The 16738-nt window shown below is 32.9% G+C and overlaps 2 protein-coding genes across 2 annotated transcripts; one reads left to right on the top strand and one right to left on the bottom strand.

Annotated features, from left to right (window-relative positions):
* The first annotated feature begins 2858 nt into the window (after positions 1-2858).
* On the top strand, positions 2859-6780 carry LOC132748780 (uncharacterized). The gene is made up of 2 exons (XM_060738416.1): positions 2859-2925; positions 3757-6780. The coding sequence occupies exon 2, from the start codon at positions 3761-3763 to the stop codon at positions 5471-5473; it is 1713 nt and encodes a 570-aa protein (XP_060594399.1). The 5' UTR covers positions 2859-2925; positions 3757-3760; the 3' UTR covers positions 5474-6780.
* Positions 6781-11831: 5051 nt separating this feature from the next.
* Positions 11832-16236, bottom strand: LOC132748779 (uncharacterized). The gene is made up of 5 exons (XM_060738415.1): positions 15993-16236; positions 15322-15412; positions 14584-14757; positions 13443-13571; positions 11832-12149 (listed from the first exon to the last, which is right to left on the bottom strand). The coding sequence occupies exons 2-5, from the start codon at positions 15407-15409 to the stop codon at positions 11881-11883; spliced, it is 660 nt and encodes a 219-aa protein (XP_060594398.1). The 5' UTR covers positions 15410-15412; positions 15993-16236; the 3' UTR covers positions 11832-11880.
* Between the last annotated feature and the right edge of the window lie 502 nt (positions 16237-16738).

Genomic DNA, 16738 nt, shown 5'->3' with positions numbered 1-16738 from the left:
AATTGTTATAGTAAGTTTTATGACTGTAGAAATATCTAGAAATTGTTTGAATTTCTTTTAACTCTGTTAGACATGATATTGGTAGTATTAAATCTTGTAGAGATTTTGTTATCCACTTTTAATTATTGTGAAATATGAATATTTTGTCTATCCTTTATTAAAGATATGTGAACTTTCTGCACTGACTTGTTTAAAAAGTAGGTGCTGATAAAATATATTAACAATAAAGTCATCTATATCTCTTTATCATAATCGTTGTTTTAATTTGATCTTGTGTTTTGATTATAAGGTTATCCGAAGAATCACATTTCATTAGACCTATTTTTGCCAAGGAAACACGGAAACACCTTACCATGAATAATTCTGATGTAAAAAGTAGACGTTCTTGTGTTTCTTCTCAGCCTGATCGTCTTAGCATCTTTACAGGAAATCAGTTAATTTAAGACATATCAAAATGCTTGATGAAAAGACAATTATCAGTCGATATGCTCCGGTTCCCAAAGGGCTGCACATGTCTATTGCAAGAATTGTTGTGAACACTAATGTAAAACCTGTTACAAACAACTCACGAGACATACCCTTTCCCGACAACACATACTGCTAGGTAAAAACAACATTCCCTCTTCTACTGCTCAACAGCGCGATGATCTTGCACAGCATTGTCCAAAACACAAAAAATAAGGTCATCAAGTATTATTGCCGATCCATGATGAAATACTTTGCAGTGTTTGTGTGACTCAAGGACATCAAAAATGAGCTATTTACCATACATTTTGAAAATATTATTGAAGGGAAAGAGTACCGTGAAATCTTGAAAACCATAGGTACAATTTCTAATCAATTTCGTAATAATTATATACAAATGTACAAGAGCGTACGTATAGATTTTCTGTACAATTTAACCGCACCTTGAAAAAATGTAATAAAAGATACCAAGATACTTCGGAAAGAAATGAATCAAAGATTAGATGAACTTAAACAAAGAGCTATTGATGAAGCAAAAGTAGTTCAAGAAAATAATTCCAAAATCTTCAAACAAATAGAGACCACTTGTAACGATAGAACAAAGATTTTATGGACATCCTCTTACTCAATCAAAGAAATTAACAACACAAAACAAGCAGATAATCTTTACTTGGAAGTAAAACGAGCATTTAAAATGATATAGACTGCAAGAAAGAGCTTGCATATTTGTCACATTTTCAGTCCAAATGAAATAATATCTACGGTGCTAACAATAGTAACATCATTTGGTACATTTGTACACATAACCATCAAAACAGAATGTTTTACATTGAAGTCTAGGCAATTTTCTTAGGAGGGAGATATCTGTGGGAAAACGTCGGAAGATAATTAAAGGTGCTGGATAACAGGATTGCTCTCCATATTACAGATCGTCTTATCATTACTGTCTCCAACCATGTAGTAAAATGGCGGATACTTACAGTCAAACTGTAACTGATCGACAACAAATAGATGAACAGCCTTACGGTGTCACCCCAGTAACGAGCACTGAACTAGCTGTCACACTACGCTGGGCTAACAAAATTCTGTTTATAACAATCTCATCCTACGAATTAAATCAGCAGCACATTATGAAATAGATAAATACAGAAGTTGGGTGAAAACTGTCACGGTATATGCTGCTACGACAGTAAACTTATCATATCATTCTGGAATCTATCAGAACTCAAGCCAGTTGATTTAATTTGCACTGTATTGAAATCATTTAGAAATAAAATTTCATTAAATGATCCATAACAGCTATCAGCAGTTCATTTTATGATTCTGGCAGGAACATGAATAAATTGGTAAAAAAAATGGTATGGAGAGGTCATTGGTAGTTATGGTGACATGGGTGTACCTTAAGGAATAGCACTATGAGATGATGGTTCTTTGTTTGTGTGTGACGGGATGCACAGTGTAATAGGTGAGATATTCGGAAACTACTTTACTGGAAAAGTTGTGTTGAAGGATCTTAAGAGTCAAGAGGCTGTATGTTGGTGTGGGGAAACACGGACGCTGTACTACAGTTGTAAAACTAGTGAAGACCAGGACGACAACTTCCTTCATATCTACAAAATGTCATAAACGTTAATAATTGAGTTTTCATGGACTGTGACACTGAATACTATAAACGTGTGGTATAACTGTATTTGCTGTATGAAAATATTGTTTTCTTGGCTCTTGGATGAATTGTCTTTATCTCTTTTCAGCACTTACCAAGGAACATTATCTCTAATTGTTTCTCAAATTGCATTATACAGTAGAATCATGATAACATAATTTTGAAACTTATTCTGTCTTAAACTTCAGCAAAAGTGCTTCCTAATTTCTTATCTTTTGTTATACGTAAATAATCTCAAATTAGTTTAAAGTCAAGAATAATAGCAAGCCATTTACAAAAAAGTAAAATCGGTGTTATTTGAATAAGTGGTCGATTTCAATATTATTAATAATGTATATAGTCATTGAATAAATTATTAGTCCAGACAAGAATAAAAAATATGGTGTGGATAATCATGTGTTTACATTTATAGTTAAATAAAAGTGACCTGTAATGTTCTTTCTTGCTTTGAAGTACATGTGCACTTATATGCAGTATAGTGGCTATATAGATCAAAGAACTAATTTTGCTTGCTTTTTCATTATAAAATCACATTAGACTCCATTAGATTTCGCTTAACTTTTATATGTTCATATTCTTTATTTACTTTTAAATTTGCAATAGACTACTGTACCTTTATCAAAATGGTATACATCTATCGTTATAATGTAAGATAATATTTTATCCAGTGCCCATCCTGATAAAAAGTAGCCAAATTCACTATTTACGACACTTAAAACGAGATCTCGTTACAAGTACGATAAAGAGTTGGATAGGAATTACACAATCATTTTATATGAGGATTTATTATATACAAGGTAATTGTTTTGATACAAAATTTGTTAAAATTGTTATTTAATCACGCAGAGTTATAATTATTATTACAATTTACATGTTCATGTAGGTCATTTAAATGTAGCAATAGTAAAGAAAACCTAATTAAATCTGCAATTTTGCTTTGGTTACTAAGCATTTGGTTTAACCCACTAAATAGGATAGATAATCATTTAGTTAGTTAGTTAGTTAGTTAGTTAGTTTTAGTTAGTTAGTTAGTTAGTAAGTTAGTTAGTTAGTTATTAGTTAGTTAGTTAGTTAGTTAGTTAATTAGTTAGTTAGTTGGTTAGTTTCCATGAAAATTATTTTTGTTAGACATTTTTAAATTGCACAAATTTCTCCTTACGATGGGAAAATTGAGCATTATATATAGATGTGTTAACCTTGACGTCTTTTAAAAATACCGTTATTTAACATTTGTTTTTGAATGAGAGTTAATATTTGTTTATACACGTATGAAATCATGCCTTAGATGGGTGTTTAATTGATTAAAGAAAAATTGAATTTGGCTCAAAAGGACGGATCATTTAGTTTCAGAAGATAACTTGCTTTCTTCTAAAATATTGTAGCTGGAGACATTCCTTTTGATTGTTTTAAGACTCAAAAAGAGAATACAAAGGGGAGCTGACGTAATTTTTAACTGATACTGAGCGAAAACTATTTTAAGTCATGATGTAAACATTACGTTTCTTCTTAGTACATTGATTCTAAATTTTAAGAGAAATTTCTTTATTCTACAATTATCTTTTTAGGTTTGACTTGTTTTTTAAAGTTAATCTGCAAGAAAATAAAACCTTTTAATATTTTTCTTTTAGGGCAATGGCTGTTCCAGGGAAGATTACAGTTTGTTGCCAGCCCTGTGACAGAGATGGGCAAAGGTTGGCTGCACATGGCTACTGCAAGAATTGTTGTGAACATTTATGTGAATCCTGCTACAAACATCACATGAGGCATACTCTTTCCCGAGATCACATTTTAGTTGACAAAACCAACATGCCACAGATAATGCAATTGTCTTCAAGTTTTCATTATCAACAGCATGAAGACTTTACAAAACCGTGTCATAAGCACAAACGGGAAGTCATAAACTTTTACTGTCAAAACCATAATGAACTACTCTGCAGTGTCTGTGTCACTCATGGACACCAACATTCTCCTTGCAAAGTCAGCTATATACCCGATATCTCTGAAAATGTCATTGACGGGAAAGAGTACATAGAACTGTTGAAAAAAATGGATTCAATGTCTGAGCAATTCTGTAAAATACAAGACCGTATGTATAGATCAACCGTAAAAGCTAACAAGACATTGAGTAATGCATTAGAAGACATAAAGTTGTTCCGGAAAGAAATCAATAAAAGATTAGATGAACTTGAAAAACAAGCTGTAGTTGAAGTAAATGTCTTTCAAGATGAAAATCTTAAGATGCTTAAAGAAGTTGAGACAGCATGTAACGACAAAACAAGAGATTTGTGGACATCCTGTGATTCAATGAAGCGACTTAACTGTTCGAAACAAGCAGAAAAGCTTTTTGTGGAAGTAAAAAGTGCTGAGAGAATGATAGAAGACTGTGAAAAAAGGCTCGTAGAGTTAGCCAAATTTAAAGTAAATAGTTACAGCTTTACACCTAATGAAACAATATCAAAGTTGTTAACATCAGAAAAATCTTTGGCTATATTAGTACACAAAACAATGCATGATGAAAGTACAACTAAAGATTCTATGGTATTTGAAAAGGAACTTTATTACCATGGAGATATCTGTGTGAAGACATCGAAGGATAAGGCAATGTGCTGGATAACTGGAATGACTCTTCTTACTCCTAATATTCTTGTTATCACCGATTACCTTAACATGAATGTAAAGTTGGTTGATACACGCAGTCAATATGTGATTGATCGACTACATCTAGATTGTGGACCTTATGATATCACTTCGGTGACTAGTACTGAACTGGTTGCCACATTTCCAAGAAGCAACACAATTCAGTTTCTGGCGATCTCTTCAGACAAACTAAAACAAAAGAACACTGTAAAAGTGGATGGACACTGTTGGGGTATAAGCTGTTACCTAGATAAACTTGTTGTATCATTCTATGACCCTGCAAAACTCCAGATCCTGGACATGTGTGGTATTGTTTTGAAAACATTTCGAGATCAAAATGATTTCGGAAATCCGTTGTATGTCGAGGCTATCAGTAGTTCAATCTATGTTTCTGACACAAACAAGAAAAGAGTCACAAGGATAAACTGGTGTGGGCAGGTGATTGGTAGCTACGATGATATGAATGAAGCTAGAGGACTGTCACTGTCAGATGATGGTACTGTCTTTGTGTGTGACCGGGGGAGAAAAGTTATAGAAAAGATATCAGGAGGCTGTTTTCAAGGAAAGGTGGTGCTGCAGGATCTGAAATATCCACAGGCTGTATGTTGGTGTAGTGAAACAAGTAAGATATACTACAGCAGTGGAGATGGAAACGACAGGGACAAAAACGCCCTTCATGTCTATCAACTGTTTAAGCCATTACAGTAAAAACTGTGAAAACCAGACCCTCTGAAAAACCCTACGATTTTAAAAGTCCCGTATTTTCTTCTTATACGTTCATTGAAGAAAAAAAACCTCTGAATACCGGAACCTCTGAATTCCGAAAATCGGACAATTTTCTATGGCTACTGATGCTGAACACGATAAAATAATCCACTGAAAACCGGACATATGCTTTAAAAAGAACCATAAGACTACATGTTAAAGATTGGTTTTCATTCATGAAATAAGCGTGTACCAACCATAACATTGAGATCCAAGCACTTTTAATGGAATTTCCGTATCAGAATGATATCAATAAGAAAGTTAATCAAAACATACTTGTACACACAAATCGAAGCGTATTTAAATGCTATTTTGAGAAATGATTTTAGTTAAACTGTTTTTAGAAAGATATGGTTGTAATTTTTTTAGCTTGTCCATACATATATAGATTAAGTGTTGGTTAGCTTTATTAGATTTTTTGTTGTACAGTTGGATTCAAACTACAACTGATTATATAATTATTACTTAATATTGCATAATATTACTCAAGAAAAACAGCATATATAATCTTCATGAATATTTTTCAAGAAATAAGAGTTTAAACTTTAACTTGGATTTCTGTTTACTTTAAAAATTAATATTGATATTAATTGTATTGATATGTTGTATCCTTATCCATACAGGGGTAAATTATTGTTTTCTTAATTGCTTTAAATTAATGAACAAATATATTACCTTTTTTAGGAAATCTATCCTCAGTTTTGTCTAAAAGTATAATATCTTTCTAATGGTAGGGACAAATAAGTTATTATTCAATTGTTTTGAAAATAACTTAATCAACTTTCGCTTCTACAATTCATATGACAAAGGCTTATCCGACAATATCAGCATTTCTTATTCATTTTCTTTATTGATAAAACAGATAGAATAAGCGAATATTTGTATGTAGTGTGGATATGAATAGGTTTGCATTGAGAGGGTGAAAAGATTTCGGTCAATCATTGATTTTTGTGAAACAAAATGTTTAAGTCTTTAATGTAATATAGAAAGATTACAAAAGCAAAACAGTAATAGTGAATTACTTTAAAGAAAATTAGCAAAAACTGGAAAAATTAATTGATTATTTTGATATGAAAAACAAACAACAAAATAATAACCACTGATAATGAAAATTATGCTATAATAACTTTATTATTCCCAAATGTATTAAAATCCCAAACACATAACCGATAGTGATGTTTTTTCTTTATATTTCTGGGACAAATTTACAAAATGAGACAGTAAAGGACGGTTATCACATCAAGTGACCAATAAATTAACAATGAAGGAATGTAATTTTCATTGATTAGATTAAATGAATGTGTTCATACAGCGGTTATCATAGAACCGTCAATGTTACAGATAAATGCAATTCTTGAACAGCTAAAAGTTACGTGTGTCCTCTCAACGAGAAAAAAAAGGTGCGAAACCAAACACGTGTAACTTTTAAAAGAAGATTAGAGGTAATCCTGCATGTCACAGACAAGCTGTCAAAAAGAATCAGAAAGCAAGTAACATGTCCTTAGAGTGATTATACAGTATTCAAATATGAATACATGAACAACCCAATTAGAAAAAGGCCAAATAGAAGGAAAAAAAATTCAACAAACACAACAATAATGTCGTGCTGGAAATTTTAAGGAAATATAACATCTCTAATTGAATGAACGGGGAGACATTTTACGGTCTCCACATGTCACAAACAAAGTTGATATTACGATAAAAAAAGAGAATTGCTATCAGGTATATTGACTATGTTTCTTTTTTTTAGAGTCATTGGTGGCTTGCGTTATGAAATACATATGAATCCTCCCCCTCACCCTGTACTATTACATTTTATTATTGATATAAATTGCTTTACATTTATTGAATTCAATCAGACATCACCCATAACTTACTTCTAAGGTTTGATCAGACATTGCCGAAAATTTTCAACTATATATCTACCAACTGATTGTTGTATATCAGAAGTTATTACATTTAGATGACATTATCCACGAATACCGCATGCTGTTCCACTTGTACCCTAAGGCTTGCGAGAAAATAAGTTTATGCAGTGTTCAGGTATGTTTTGTTTATAGATTGTTTTCCTGGAACTAAAGCTGATGAACCTGGAACTAAGAACTCATTAACTTATCTGTCGGAAACACTTATTTCAACTAGAGTCAGTCTTACATATCTGTCACATTTTCAGTCTAAACAGTGTGAATGTGCCTTTCAGGAACTTACGCAATTATTATAAAAATGTACTGACTACAAGATAAAAAACAATTAGGTGAAAGGGTAAAGCAGCACCAATCAACATCTGATAGCAGGAAAACCAAGAGCACATGGTATATTTTTGGACAGTTAACCTGACACTCCAAATCCTAATAAAAAGAAAACATATTGAGTTTTTGTGAATAAATTATGGTGTTCACATTAATAGATCTTGAATATGCGTACGGAGTTTGAAGACTGCTCGTCACATGTTTCGCAAGTAATTAAGCACAAACAGTTGTCATGCTCATAGTCACTGTTACTTAAATTTTACCTGTATCTTTTCCACTCAATGAGGGTGATTAAGCTGAGATAATTGTCAGCCATATAGTTCGCAAACGGTTCAATACTTTTTTTAGCTATTTAGTTATTACTCCACATGGTCCAAAAGCCTAAAACCTATAATTTGAATTTGTTACATGGCTTAGCTTTCTAATGACCCATAAAGGTATCAGAATATGAGATTATGTCATCTAGTATTCCGGACAATCTTTCCAAGTAAGTCCAGAGATAATCCGTTCCATCAGGTCACTGGCGAATTACACGGAAAGATTATCATGTTATTTCATTCTTAACATTCGAATGGCATTTGACTAGTCTTTAAGAATGTTAAGCTTTGTAAATGATTGTAAAATTTCATTGCTTTCTTCATTTAGAATCTAACGCCATTCATAACTATAAATCTTATTTATTTATCAAATCAGAATAAAGGAAAATAAAGTAGGAAAAGGAAAACAATTTTGCTTTCAAATCATGAAACATGTAGTGTTATTAAGTGTGTGTATTAACCGTGAAATACATGGTCTTTGTATCAATTTTAAACGCCGTGACTGTCTGTGACTGTGAGTAATTCCTTTTGTCATGTCATTGTGTGAGTAATATCCTGTGTATAACTGGTCAGTATTGGAATACAGTTTGTGTATCTATCAGATCAATATGTGAGTAGTGTGTTATATCACTGTGTGAGTTGTGTCATGTGTAAATCATGTCAGTGTGTAAGTAGTGTCTTGTTTTTGTTATGCCAGTGTGTAAGTAGTGATCTGTGTGCGTCAGGTCAGTGTGTGAGAAGTGTCTTGTGTGCGTCAGGTCAGTGTGTGAGTTGTGCCTTGTGTGCGTCAGGTAAGTGTGTGAGTAGGGTCTTTTTTGTTTCATGTCAGTGTGTGAGTTGTGTCTTGTGTGTGTGTCATGTCAGTGTGTGAGTAGTGTCCTGTGTGTGTCATGTCAGTGTGTGAGTTGTGTCTTGTGTGTGTGCCATGTCAGTGTGTGAGTAGTGTCCTGTGTGTGTCATGTCAGTGTGTGAGTTGTGTCTTATGTGTATGTCATGTCAGTGTGTGAGTAGTGTCTTGTATGTGTCCTGACAGTGTGTGAGTTGAGTCTTCTGTGAGTCATGGCAGTGTGTGAGTAATGCCCTGTGTATGTCATGCCAGTGTGTGAGTTGAGTGTTGTGTGTGTCATGTCAGTGTGTAAGTAGTGTCTTGCGTATATCATGTCAGTGTGTAAGTAATGTCATGTGTGTCAGGTCAATTTTTAATAGTGTCCTTTGTGTCAGATCAGTATGTGAGCAGTGTCCTGTGAGTCGGAGTATGAAAGAATGTAAGTAATTTTTGAGGAGTACCGGGGGGTCGAACTTGCAACCCCTAGATTTGTAGTCAAACAGTGTAACCACTGCACCACAGCGCCCGCTCTGATTATATCTGTTTTGGAAGTTCTTATATATATTATTACCAATGACCAAGAAATTGAGTAATTATGCTATTGAATTTTCACACCTCAATGATTTATATAAATGGAAGGTCTAAAGTGTTATACTATGTCTAATTTTCGTATTTTTGATCCAGGGGTAATGATAATGAACTTAGTAAAATAAGTAAGATTGTTGACAAGCAATAAAAATAAACCATACAAGAAAAAAGCTGAATTCGTGAAAAAAGCACTGAAACTGCGGTTATCTCATTTTAAAAGTAGCTCAATCGTATTTTACCAGCTTCCTTCTATTGTTGTACGACATATGTAGTTTGGCAAATTCTTAGGTTTACAGTCGGATTATGAAAAAATAATGTTTCAAATGTGGTCAATGAACATATTTATTTGACGACACACAAAAGTCACCTTCACAGAGGTAATTACGTTGTCTTTTTCACGAATGATCTTAAGAAGTAAACATATTCCTAAAATAATTTGTAATGCTGGTAAAGTATAATGTCGTAGCATCCGTATGCGATAATTCATTTCTTAAAATTTGATTAAGAAGTAAATATTTTGGTTCTTTTACTTACTGTGTTATTCGTTTTGGCAATAGCGTTGCACAGATTCGGCGTTACTGTTACGTTAATTGCATATTCCTGCGTTACTGGATATGCACGGTGTATATTCAATAGAAAAAAATGCGGGTCGTGTTAAAACATGTAATAAGTATTTTCTTTGTTCATCATTTACTAGCAATCAGTATAAGTAATGAAAACCGTGCCAAAGACCACCAACGCTAAAGATTACTGCCACCTTTAAACAACGCCCCAATCCTTGAACATAATAGAGAATCTTCTTGATAAGGAACACTTGTCTACAAAGGACATGTTATGTTTTCTTTTATGTGCGGTCTTGGTCACAGGTTTTTTAATCTGTTCAGATGACTGCAACAATTTCATTTGTGTTGTGTTGAGCGTTCTTTAGGGATTCTGTTTTTATCTATTTTACATAAATTTGCGAAAATGAAACTTAGATTTAAAAAAAAACATGCCACATTCCATACAAACTTCTTCTACTGTTCACAATCAACAGCAAGATGAGCGTACAAAGCATTGTTCTAAGCACAAAAATGAGGTTATCAAGTATTATTGCCGAGAACATAATGAACTACTTTGCAGTGTTTGTGTTACTGTAGGACATCAACCTACTGCTCACAAAATGAGCTATTTACCAGACATTTTGAAAATATTATTGATGGAAAAGAGTACCGTGAAATCTTGAAAACCATAGGTACAATTTCTGATCAATTTCGTAATATACAAATGTACAAGAGCGTACGTACAGATTTTCTGGACAATTTAACCGCACCTTGAAAAATGTAATAGAAGACATCAAAATATTTCAGAAAGAAATTAATCAAAGATTAGATGAACTTAAACAAAGAGCTATTTTGTGAAGCAAAAATAGTTCAAGAAAATAATTCCAAAATTTTAAAACAAAAAGCGGCCATTTGTAACGATAGAACAAAGATTTTAAAATTAACAACACAAAGCAAGCAGATAATCTTTTCGTGGAAGTAAAACGAGTGGTTGAAATGATAGAAGACTGCAAGAAGGAGATTGCATATTTAAACCAGTGTCACAGTTTCAATCCTAATGAAATAATATCAATTGTGCTAGTAACTAACATTATTTGGTACATTTGTAAACATAACCATCGAAACATATTGTACAAAATTGACGTTTAGGCATTTTTTACAAGGGAGATATCTGTGTGAGAACGTCGAAGGATAATCACAGGTGCTGGATGACAGGAATGACTTTCCTTACTCTTGATTGTCTTATCATCAATTACTACCACAACCATGCTGGAAAGATAGTGGATACTTAAAGTGAAACTGTAACGGGTCGACTACAATTAGACCACAAGCCTTTTGGTGCCATCTCAGTAACGAGCACTGAAATTGCTGTCTCACAAAATTTAGTTTATGACAATCGCCTCTAACAAGTTAAAACAGCAGCACATTTATATGAAGGTGTATGGAAACTGTCGTGGTATATGCTGTTACCACAGTAAGCTTATTGTGTCATTCTGAAACCCAGCAGACCTCAAGCTACTTGATATAAATTGCACTGTATTTGAAACATTTAAAAATGAAATTTCATTTAGTGATCTATTTCTTATAACAGCTTTCAGAAGTTTATTTCATGTTTCTTACAGGAATATTAATAATGTGGTAAAAATAAAATGGTATGGAGAGGTCATTGGTACTTATGGTGCCATGAGTGTACCTTAGGGAATAGCACTGTCAGATGATGATTCTGTGTGTGTGTGTGTGTGTGTGTGCGTGTGTGCGCGCGCGTGCGTGTGTGTGTGTGCGCGCATGTGCGTGTACGTGTGGCTTTATACTAGAAAATCAAAGCCTTTTAGAAGCATTTCTTCTCGTACAATTTAAAGAATTCGTCGGATCTAATGTCCTCGGGGATTACATCCTGTACCATTTGTTTTGTAAATGAGCTTCTTCTGCAGTAAATGTCATCACGGACTTGAACTTCATAGGACAGACAATCTTCATCTTCAGAACACAACCTATAGCAGTCATTACTAGAGGCCACTTTGCCCTCTCCACGATCATTACGGCTGTCTATTTTTATACCTTCTGTGACGGAGAAAGTGTTGTTCATGGCGCTGCAAACTGAAAATAAAAACACGTTGATGGTTTTTTTACTTAAATATTGCATGGGAGAAACACTTTTATAAAGACAGCTTTTATGATCAATGCCGTGGCTTTTAAATATTTCTTTAAGAATTGTTTATAGGTTTCGAAGATATTACCTTAATGACAATTATAACTAAATATTATTCAAAATCAAAATTCATCTACGTTTCTTATAATTTATCATGATTTTATGTTAAGAATGTATCAATCACTTATGTTGAATTTATCTTACTTTAAGAAAAAATAAATGTATAGCACTTAGATCAGGTACTTCTGCTACCAAATAGCATATCTTAGGCATTTCACCTAACTAAGTAAATTGGCGAACGCACTGGCGGCATGTTTGACTTTTTGAGTTTAATAGAATTTTAGTCTGTCAAACGTAACTTACCCGCGAATTTTAATTGACATTTTTCAATTGATTTAAATGGAATTGCTGTATGACAAGACAGAGCAAAAAAAAACATGTTAAGGTAGACCAATGCTAATGGGAACCATAAGGAACTGTATATATGGCATATTTCATGTTCGATTTTCGACTGAAGAGTGTGCCATATTCGTCCGTTACATACACGGTCCGAAGAAGGTCAATTTGAGCATTTTAGGCGTGTTGAAACAAATATTTTTGTTAAACAAAAACATACAGTCTGAAGCAAGAGATAAAATAATAAAAATCCTTTATACAAATTAGGTGGTTTAGTTTCCTTAACCTTCGCCAACACAGACGATTGTTTATAAAAATTTACAGAGTGATTGTTGTTCATGAAAGGTGGAAAAATCGAAATATCAATCTTCCAAACTGATTGGCTGATAAGTTACGCAATAATGTATGATAACGAATTCTGTTTTTCTTAACTTGAAAGCAGTTTATGCTTGAGTTATCACGACGTGTAAACATTGCTTACATACAAGCATTGCTTACATTCAGAAAGGAAACCAAGACATATAAATTTGAAGTCCAGTATTAAGCAAAATTCGCACATGTATTCTTTCATTTGATTTGTCATCAGACATCTGCAAACATGGCAAAGTGTTGAGAATTTTTAATACCCTTCTTTTCAGGTCATTTGCCTGGACTGTTAGTGCTGTTTGCAATTTATTGATTACAATCTTTGTTCATTTCACAATAATTTACTTTTCAATACACATTTAATTTTATTATGATAATTAGCATGCATCTTGAGGCGTGCTGCTTTAAAACAACAACATATAACTTGGGGAGTTTTCCATTAAATGCATCAAATTGAAATACAAATTACGATGCGATACCTTTGATACAATTCCTGGCCTCGGCGTCGTATCTAAAGAAATGGCTACAGTAACATAGTCCTTCTTTGCACAGTGCACCTGACTCATTGCAATTAGATGTATGTAAACACGCCTTTCCAATTGTTGATACTAAAAAGCGAAAGATATACTTACAATGAGAACAATTTTATCATCACACGTTTCCTTTAATTTGTTTTTGTTTTGTTACTGTTAAAAAGAATATAATTATTTTTGGCTCTTTGATACTAATAATATGTGATGAAAGTGTGACATCGATAAACTCAATATTCTGTTATCCCCAAAATTCTGAATCCTGCGTAAAATAGGAGAGATAAGAGAGCAAAATTGGTCTAAATTTCAAGCTGAATGAATTTCAGAGCTAGTATAGTGTTACTTTTGCACACATTTAATTGTTGATTTAAAATGAAGTGATGTTTCAAATTAGTTATTTAGAACTGAAACGCCTTTTTTACACAAAAGTCTATGGAAGTTGCATAAGCAAGTTTGCATATACTTGTAACCAAACGCCATTTGATTTCGTTTTCTACTACAGGGTACATAATATCAATAGCTGTTTTCTTCATAAAAAGTACATTATATTAACAATGAATAATAAATATAGATTTTATTTGTCATTTACGACAAGAGATAAAAACTTTCCTGATATTTCATAATTATTATTTCATTTGTAGACAAAAATAATTGAATACATGTAATTGTTCCATGGTTTTAGTCAGCATATCAATGCTTAATCATCGCTGAACAATTAACTTTTTTATATCACCAATAATATCTGTTTTGATACCTTAAATATCATCAATAATATCTGTTTGATTACTTTAATATCATCAAAAATATCTGTTTTGATACCTTTTATATCATCAATAATATCTGTTTCGATAACTTTAATATCATCAATGATATCTGTTTTAATACTTAAATATAACCTATATCTGTTTTGAAAGCTTAAATATCAGCAATAATATCTGTTTTTATAACTTTAAAAATATTACCAATATCTAGTTTGGTAGTTTTAATATCACAAATGATATCTGTATTGAAAGCTTCAATCATTTGAATAAGGAAATAATCAATTTTATTGTTTTCAAGTGCATTATCAATATTCCATGGCTTGACAAACCTTGGCATTTAGCCTTTGATTCAGTCCATTCACCATTCACATTGCACGTTATGTTCTTGTCACCACTTAGAAACATATTATCTGGACAAGCGAACACGTATGAACGGACAGTGCCAGCAATGACCGTGGTATGTTCCTCGACTCTTTGATCAGCATTTTGTGGAATTTTGCACGCTAAAAATCAAGGAATAGTAAATTAATAAGGATCCGAAGTGTATTTAAAAGATAAGTCGTGATTATATTTTAAGTATGCAAGAAATATATTATTAAATTTCATTCATTCATTCATTCATTCATTCATTCATTCATTCATATATTCGTGCATGCATGCATGCAATCAATCAATGCATCAGTCAATCAATCGATTAATCAATCAATTATGTAATCGATCGATCGATCGATCGATCAATCAATCTCTTTTTCGTTATTCAGTAGTAAGTGTTGTTAATAACATGTATAAAGACAACTGTTTCATATCTGCATTGATGTTTGTCATACAATAATCATGATATCTTTATATATAACGTAGAATGCCCTAAACTCACATGTAGATCTAAGTAAAGATTGTTTGGAATAATAAAAATCTTCCAAAAAACTGAAGTAGGCGGATTGTTTTTATGCCCGAACGTTCTTTTTTATTTATTTTATATGGTGTTAATAGTTTTTTCTTAATGTCACAGCAGAGATAATTTTAACAACACTGAATAGTTTTGGATGTATGTAATATAATTTCCTTACTGATATGTTCGCATTTATACGAGTCAGAGTCGTAAGGGAGACACCGCTGTGTTTTTTCGCATTGATTGTTGGCACAACCTCTAACCATGGCCTGAAAAAAATGGCCGCCTCAATGACAGAATAAAATGATAAAATGAGCCACGACATGACCAAACCAACATAGTGCTTACAAACCCTATTACAAGTAGAGAAACTGATAGCGAACAACATGACTGCGCGGATGCGCAGGCTAATCGGGATCCATGCTGGTCGCAAACGCACGATATTGGTACATGTATTGTAATGGCGCGGCTCAAATATCATAACAGCGTTACAACCATAATTCTTAAGGACAACAATAACATATTATATGTGGTTAAATCAGACATTATTAAGATCATAAAGTATTTACAATGTTCTTTTAAATGGATGAATAGAACTACCGTTTTCATTTTATAATCAATTAAATGCATTTGTTTTGGTTGGGCACAGGCAGATCATTGTCTCAAATTTATACATTTGATAAATAATTTACTGCTTCTATATTGTGATCGTCAAATAGCGTGATAATAAACAACGAGGGCAACAGACTGTAAAATATACCGTTTATTTTAAATGGTTTTGCAATTCACGTATTGATTTAAACTTTTTCAGACAGACTCCCTGGTTCGCATTTTATACCACCACAATACCTTTGGCCATTCGGCAATATCAGAGAAAATTATTCCTTTTGTTTTTTGAAGTCTGACGTAGGAACTGTCTCACTCCCTGCTGAGTTGAATTCGCAAGTTTTGTTACTTGTTATGAAATTGATAGACACGCAAGCTCCCCAGTAACATGCATTCCTTAGCACATTCGTGATGTGATATGACAATAATGTCAAACAGTTTATAACCAAGTAGTTGCTTGTTGAGATGTCCGGGCTTTACCTGAAAGGGCTTGGCATGATTTCGTAAACAAGTTATTCTCGCGAAAAAAAGAGCGAAAGTCCATAAACCAAGTGGTGGAAATCAGTTTCATGAATGATTTAAAAACAATGGCGTGTCTCTTTTAGTTATCTGAAATGATAATATTATCAAACATATATCATAAGTATGAACAGGTAAAAATATTCATGAGTTAATTTTACGTTTTTTTGGGGTTTTTTTTTTTGCATTGGAAAAAGAGGAACTGCTGATATTTGCACATGCAGGCCTATTAGTGGGGCGGGAAATAAGGTTTCTGCAATCAAAATAGTGCAAATGGTGATACAAGCATGAAACTTTCTGGAAATCATCTTTAGACCATGCCCAGGTTTCTTCAAAAAATTTAAAGTTTTTAAAAATGCCTCCAAAATTTTACGTTTTATTTCATTCAAAAAAATGCCGCCATTTTTTACAAATGGCAGTATAAAAACCCCGTTTGAAACGTAAAATTATAGTGGCCACCAAATTCAAAT

The sequence above is a fragment of the Ruditapes philippinarum genome, unplaced genomic scaffold (assembly GCF_026571515.1).
Source record: "Ruditapes philippinarum isolate M1 unplaced genomic scaffold, ASM2657151v2 ctg10481_1_1_1_1, whole genome shotgun sequence".
NCBI classification, from domain to species: Eukaryota; Metazoa; Mollusca; class Bivalvia; order Venerida; family Veneridae; genus Ruditapes; species Ruditapes philippinarum.
Note: the sequence above shows the minus strand (reverse complement) of the source record. Positions and strands in the feature narration are given on the sequence as shown.

Excerpts from the sequence above, each read along its gene's own strand:
- LOC132748780 (XM_060738416.1), top strand. The coding sequence starts at position 3,761 with ATGGCTGTTCCAGGGAAGATTACAGTTTGTTGCCAGCCCTGTGACAGA.
- LOC132748779 (XM_060738415.1), bottom strand. The coding sequence starts at position 15,409 with ATGGTTAGAGGTTGTGCCAACAATCAATGCGAAAAAACACAGCGGTGT. Across the intron at positions 14,758-15,321 it reads GTATAAATGCGAACATATCA|CGTGCAAAATTCCACAAAAT; the intron begins GTAAGGAAATTA and ends CTTGATTTTTAG. Across the intron at positions 12,150-13,442 it reads GGCCAGGAATTGTATCAAAG|TTTGCAGCGCCATGAACAAC; the intron begins GTATCGCATCGT and ends TTTTATTTTCAG.